The sequence below is a fragment of the Corylus avellana genome, chromosome 4 (genome assembly GCF_965113065.1).
Source record: "Corylus avellana chromosome 4, dhCorAvel1.hap1.2, whole genome shotgun sequence".
In the NCBI taxonomy this organism is placed as follows: domain Eukaryota; kingdom Viridiplantae; phylum Streptophyta; class Magnoliopsida; order Fagales; family Betulaceae; genus Corylus; species Corylus avellana.
The window spans coordinates 25,348,027-25,355,514 of NC_142493.1; the positions used below are offsets into that span (position 1 = coordinate 25,348,027).

At 38.6% G+C, this 7,488-nt stretch overlaps 1 protein-coding gene across 1 annotated transcript; it reads right to left on the bottom strand.

The window, feature by feature from the left end:
• Positions 1-1,861: 1,861 nt before the first annotated feature.
• On the bottom strand, positions 1,862-7,046 carry LOC132178283 (uncharacterized). Its single transcript, XM_088515673.1, has 4 exons — positions 6,683-7,046; positions 5,168-5,229; positions 3,606-3,793; positions 1,862-2,912 (listed from the first exon to the last, which is right to left on the bottom strand). Exons 1-4 carry the CDS (start codon positions 7,028-7,030, stop codon positions 2,065-2,067), a joined length of 1,446 nt encoding a protein of 481 aa, XP_088371799.1. The 5' UTR covers positions 7,031-7,046; the 3' UTR covers positions 1,862-2,064.
• Between the last annotated feature and the right edge of the window lie 442 nt (positions 7,047-7,488).

Below are 7,488 nucleotides of genomic sequence, written 5' to 3' on the forward strand. Positions count from 1 at the left end.
GGTGGCAAAAAAAATTCACAAAAAGAAGTACCTAGGAAGATGGCGGAGTTAGTGCCTCAGGAGGGGGCAAAGATCAAGTGTCGTTCGGTGTCCCGATACATTAAACATACGTGCCGACCATTTCAAACTATATGCACCACGGGAGGCAAGGGGGCCAAACTTATCATTGATCGAAGGAGTCATGAGAATATAGTCTCGGAGGAAGCAGTTCGCAAGTTGGGGCTTGAGACCAAGAGACATTCTACTCTCTATCAATTGGAGTGGCTCACAAAAGGAAACAAGATAACGGTTTCTAAATGTTGTCTAGTGTCCTTTTCCATTAGAGCTAAATATAGAGATACTGTATGGTGTGATATGGTCGACATGGAGACTTGTCACCTGTCATTGGGCAAGCCGTGGCAAGATGATAAAGCTGTTATCTATGATAAAACAAAGAACACGTACAGCTTCATGTTAGGTAAAACCAGATTAACGTTGCTACATAGCCCATGGGCGAAGCCAAAACCTTCACAAGGGGATGGTCAATCATTTGTAGCCAAGCAGGAGTTGACGAGACATGGAAAGCGGCATCAAGGGAATGGTACCGGAGCCGATAAAGGAGCTGTTGGGAAGATTTGTTGACATGGTCCGAGCAAAATTACCGAAAGCGGCACCATCATTGCGGGACGTTCAACCTCAACTTGATTTGGTGCTGGGGTCAAATGTTCCTAATCATCCGCACGACATCGAGAGTCCTAAAAAGCTTGAAGAATTGGGGGAATAAGTGGAAGAGGTAAATCTTTCAGAAAGTATCGCAATTTTTCATGAAGAAGAGGAATCCTTGGAAGAGGTAAATCTTTCGGATAGTTTTGCAATTTTTCATGAAGAAGAGGAACCCTTGGAAGAAGTAAATCTTTTGGATAGTTTTGCACTTTTTGACGACAATTCTACATATCATGTGCCTGATAAGAGCCTCGAAGATAAAGTCTTCGATTTTAGTGTTGAGCCAATTGACTATGTTGATTTCATTGGGATAGATGTTATTTTATCAAATTATTCTAACCAAAATTGTGATGAGATTTATATGATGGAGAAGACTTTTCTGTCAAAGATTGAAAGGGTTTTTATGATTTCTTTGGGGATTCTCATGGCTTGTGGGAAGAGAAAAGCACAAGAGAAGCATGACAAGTCTACACAGCAAAGGGGCATGTGGGGATTTCACGACAAATATCGAGGTACTTCAATGATGAGAAGCATCACGCTTATTGTGGGATGTTACCTTGTCTTGATCTTGAAGAACGGCGAGTGGAATGAGTTGATTGGGCATCTGAAGGACCGTGGAAAGAACCAGCTGAATTCGAGGACGAATTCTCTCCAACAATAGGAGAATGATGCATATTGCGTAGCTGTCAGTTTGTTTTATTTTCAAAACCAACTTTATGTTGTTATTTTATTAGGGTTAGGGTTTTGGAAGTCTTTATTTCGTTATTTTATTAGGTTTAGGGTTTTAGGCTATAAATATCTGCTTATAACCTCCAGAGAAAACAATTTATGTTGATTATTGATTTTTATTAATGAGAATTACTCATAGTTGAGTTTATTCCTCTTTTTCCTTCAAAACCTAGATAGTATCTAGCTTTTGTCAAGAAGATTTTTTATTGATAGAATCGAGATCTAGAAGTATTTATCCGCTGATTATTAATGTTCTTCGATGCAGCCCACTAAGTCACACTGCATCAGTACTGCATTTATCTTTTGAGTTTTGTTGTTGGGGAGCCCACCCCTTTAGTGGTCAATTAGCCCTGTAACCCGCTTTTCCATAATTGATTAGAAAAATAAAATAAAATAAAAAATAAAAAATAATAGAGAAATGTATCGCACGTGATAGAAAAACGATTCATTGAAACACTAAAAACGAGTACGTACACAACGTAGGTGAACATAGATGACTAGATGAGTACCATGTCTGTAGCTATAGTAACTGTTCCATGTATAGAAACAGTGACTCATAAGAAAGGTAGCATATGCTGCAGCTCTTATTAATTTCTACAAATATATAAACATGCATGCATGCACTGATCATGATCAGTTCGCTGGTGGAGGTTTGTGGGGTGGCTTGTGAGACGGACTTGGCGGCTTCTTTTCGGGCGCAGTTGGAGCCTTCAACTTCCTAGGTGTGTTGTGGGAGTCCTTGCCATCCTCCACTGAAGGGTGTCCCGGGTGATGATTATGGGGTGGCTTGTGCTCTGGAGTTGGCTTCTCTCCCTTACCCTTAGGCTTAGGAGCATCATCTTCTAGAGTTGGTGGCTTGTGTTTCGGAGGTGGCTTTTCTCCCTTGGGAGGTTGAGGTTTGCCATCCAAACTTGCTGAATTTTGTTGTTCTAGAGAAGACAACTCCAGTAAACGGCGTCCAGGGTGATGATCATGGGGTGGCTTGTGCTCCGGTGGTGGCTTCTCTCCCTTACGCTTGGGAGGTTCGTCAAACGGCTTGGTTGGTGGCTTGAGTTCTGGGAACGGCTTCTCTTCTTTGTCAAGTGAGGATGTTGGTGGCTTGTGTTTTGGGGGTGGCTTTGGATGTTTACCATCCAAACTGGCTGAATTTTGTTCAAAGGAAGCTGACTCTAGTAAACGGCGTCCGGGGTGATGCTCATGCGGTGGCTTGTGCTCCGGTGGAGGCTTGTCTCCCTTACCCTTGAGAGGCGGTTTGTGTTCAGGAAATGGCTTCTCCCCGTGATCAAGTGGGGTCGGAGGTTTGTGTTTAGGAGGAGAATGGGGCTTGGAAAGCTCGTGGTGGTCAGCTAGTGAGGCAGTGCTGAGAAGCACCACCCCATGGAGCAACACTAGACAGTATTTGCTACTCATTTTTTGCTTTCTCGATGGTTTGAAAACAAGAAGAATTGTTAGGCTTTTATAATGCATCAGAGCCAAATATACTACGTCATGTCATATGTCATTACGCATTTCGCATTGTTTGTGAAAGGGTGTATTCATACTTCGAAGTCAAATAAGTGTTCTTCTTCAGTATTTTCTATGCGTAGGAGGGGTCCATTTGGATCCAAATGAGTTCAAAAGTTTGACAATATGCATGCACCAAGGCTGTTCTTCCTGGTGAAGGCTAGAGTGATGAGAAATAAACTAATTTAGCTCTTCCCCGCACATTCGCCATTTGGGTCCTAATAGCATGAAATCTCAATTAGAATCAGATATATATTACAAAGTTATTAAAAGCTTATTTCTTCAATATTATTAGGGATCCATATATATTATTCCCACCAAAAGGTCCAAGCAATTAAAAGAAATGAAGAGCGTCCACATATTTCTCATTTAACATGTACGTTCACAATCTTCATCGAGGCGTCTCAGTTGGAAGTATGAGCAAAACTGAGTAGATCGAGTAGGAAATTAAAAGAAACTCCTATTGAGGTAGGTGGCGAAGTGGCGAAAAGCTTACATTATTATGATTCATGGACAATCAAGCTATCATCACGTGCAATAATATTTGAAGTCTGACGTGTGGCCCCGTTCAATCAATCTATATAAATATGTCGTCATGTCATATGTCAGCTACTTTCGATTTACTCCGCGGAAATCCCACATGGACATGATGTTTCTACGTTCCGACTTACTTCGGTGACTTTCTGCATCATATCGATTTACTCCGCGGAAATCCCACATGGACATGATGTTTCTCCGTTCCGACTTACTTCGGTGACTTTCTGCATCATATCGATTTACTCCGCGGAAATCCCACATGGACATGATGTTTCTCCGTTCCGACTTACTTCGGTGACTTTCTGCATCATATCGATTTACTCTGCGGAAATCCCACATGGACATGATGTTTCTCCTTTTCCACTTACTTCGGTGACTTTAGTACTGCATCATATCGGTACACCGCATCACAAGGGGTTAAAAGAAAGATGCAAACAAGACAGTAATTGCCAATTGGCATTATTTTAATTGACTACTATGCCCACCAATCAGCTTAAAAAATGGTACACAAATATATCAATCTTTAAAGTAGTCTCTTGCTCATTCACAAATGAGTGTGAACGGTTGAAGATAGAGGCCCACCGATCATGCGGTGGTTAAATATTAATTGGTTTTGGCCTCAATGGCACCAAATCATGAAGATGCATATGACCAATTAAAAAACGCCACTTTATTTTAAATTCACTGACATTTAATTTATCCCATGGTTCCTATCACTACACACAAAAAATAAATAAATAAATAATAATAATAATAATAATTAAAATCGCCAAAAATTTATATATATCGGCATATTTTCTTAAGATGCCGATAATTTTTGGGTATAAATCTACGTAAGCGTGTTAAGGAATAATCTTACATTGTTTGTAGATAAGACATTTGGCATATTTATATGAAGTGAGCAACCCTCTCTAGAGATGACCTAGTCCCACAAATTTTTTCATGGTATCAGAACTTACTACAAGACGTTATATTCATGTGTAAATAATAAGAATATAATTACATTTTTTTAAAACTAATAAGTTTAGGTTCACTTAAGTATATTATTACCTTTTTTTTGTTTACACTTGTTCAATGTGGAACACAACACGTACACTCACAACAAGCACCACCACATCATTTAAAAATACGAAATCATCGAAAAATATCATTTAAAAAATGCGAAATCATAAAAAAATTTATAATAAAAATTTTTTTTTGAAAAAATAAAATAAAATATGAGAGATTAGAGAGAGACTGGGGTGTCAAACCATGCACCCCCGAATTCGAAACACCAAAAATAGTGACCGAACTACTCTCAAACTCCAAATGAGATGATGGACTACCCCTAAATTAAGACTATTAGGTTTGGCTTGGCCAAACCTAATGAATACCATGGGTAGTTGGCCACGCTCATCCGACACCCCAATAATATGTCTTTTAGAAGAATACCCGGCCAACGAACAATTTTATTGTTTTTTTAGAAGAATACCCAACGACCATTTGCCACTAACTGGAAATAGTTTAGCAAACTAGCTTAAATTCATAACAATGGTTGCAAGCTTGCAACCAGCAGGCAGAGTTTTACATTAATGACAACCATTGAATTCTCCCTCTTCCGCATTAAATAGAAGAAAAAAAAAATACAACCATATTGAAAATGAAGAAGTTGATTAGCTCAACTGACTTTTTCATTGGACTAAACTTTTCTTTTCACTGGAATTTTCTAGTAATGTTAAGAATGTCAGAGTCCATGAAAGAAAGGATGCTGCTTACATGCTGTACACAAAAGTACAGAACATCTCCAGTTAAAAAAATTGATGGTCCAGATTCAAGAGAGAAGGCAAACGAGGTTGTAAGATGACAATTCATAGGATAAGCCATGCCAGCCCAAGTTCACATCACTTGAGACATATATGCATGCATCATCATGACATGCTTCCCTATATATATAGGAAGAGCAAAAGGTCGTCCAAATGAATTGTGCTATATATATATATATATGTAAGGCAAAGGGTAATTTGAACTTGTGCAAATATCCAAAGGCATAAATCAAGCGCCCAAAATATCCTTTTTATCTGCCTGAACTACTCCCTTATTTTAGTGTTACCCAAGTGTTTTAAAACCAGTGGTCCTTTAATTGTACACGTGCTTTAATATTTTCTGCAACTAACATTCCATGTTCTAGACAGAAAAGGATCTTCTCCATTTCAATTCCCCTTCATTTCCTTAACTTAGTTTTATTTTTAATAGACATGAGTAAAATAAGCAGTACAATTTTAAAAGAAAAAGTTAAGAAAATCAAATGAAAGATCAACAAAATAATAGTATTTATGTAGCAATAAAAAATCCTCAACATGGAAGGAAGATGCGGCAATGTTGTTAGTGGTGTTGATTGAAGTGGCCCCCATGGTAGAAATTTGTAAGTGCCATAAACGAACACTCAAAAGATTCTTAGCTTGTAGAAGTATGAAAGCTAAAAAATAAGTCCTTACTTTAGCTAGAAACATATAACCCTCGAGTATGCACAGTACGTTGTTGATCGAACCCGTGTTGACCGGCTGATTTCGTAAGTACTATTATATTGTGCGTAATGCTACACAAATACTCACTTCTCCACATCCATTTTTATACTTTTTTAAGTACTTTTTAAAACCATAATTGAATTTGTGATAAATTTTTATTCTTTGGATTAAAATTCAATAAAAATTTTAAAAATTCCCTAAAAGAGTGTGAAAATAGGAGTGTGTACTGTGTAGTATATATTACTCTTATATTGTATTTTATATCTCCTTCTTTCTTTCTTTCTTTTTTTCCTCTCTTTTAACAATTATATATTTTTGGAGTCAGGATTTTTCTTGTAAAATGATTGATATAATTTCCTTTTCTTGTAAAATATTATATATAGTGATCGATGTTATTCTCGGTGCCAACCATCAATGAACTCCACTATGAATATTTGCCCTAAACTACTGTTTCCATAGTATATATAAACTTTTACTACCAGCAGAGAAGAAAGCCAAATCATAATAAAACCATAGATATCACATTAATATAGAGCGATGACAATGAAAGTTCTACACAACTGGAGCTAGCAAATTAAGTGCATGCCATGCTCTCATAAGCTACAAGACAAGTGCAGCAGCAGCAACAACTGATATATCATATATGATCAGTAGCAGCTCTTATTATATTATTACACATACATACTTAGCCTAAGCACTCAGTTGGCCGTAGGAGGTTTGTGCGGTGGCTTGTGGCCACCATGCTGGGGTGGTTTGTGCGAGTCTTTAGCTTCCTCTGCTGGAGGGTGTCGTGGGAAATGCCCATGCGGTGGCTTGTGTTCTGGGTATGGCTTTTTCTCATCAAGAGACTCGTCGAGTGCAGGAGGGTGGTGTGGCGGCTTGTGTCCCTTGTTGCCTTTGCCATCCAAGGTTGATGCCGTTTCTTCCTGGGAGAGCTCCTCCGCTGTAGGAGGGTGGTGTGGTGGTTTGTGGGGAGGTTTGTGGTGATCAGCAAGAGAGTGAGTGGTGAGAAGCACCACCCCAAGCAACAATAGTAGCAAGTATTTGGGAGACATTTTGGGCTCTTGGGTTTAGGATGAAGCAAAACTGGAGCAATTCGATGGCCTTTTATAATGGGCCGGAGCCTATCTTCTCTCGCCACGTACATGGTCTATTTTAATTGAGTCCGCAGGTTGTCGAATCATAATTAATGAGAATTATAATATTGCCTTTGGATCCCACAGAGTTGAAAAGTTGGACTATTGGCTCAAGTCGCGAGTGGGGGAGGTAATTTGAGAAAATGGTTATACCACCTCTTGGCCTGGTTATTGGATAAAATCCTTTATATCCTTAGTATGCATGGTTTGTGTAGACAAAAACAAAAGAAAGTGTAGACTAGAGTTCTGTTAGGATGCATGTATGAAAAATCTAAGATCCGATTGTTGAAAACAAGTCAGTAATTGCCAACAGGCATTATTTTAATTGACTACTATGTCCACCAATCAGCTTAAAAAATGGTAGACAAATATATCAA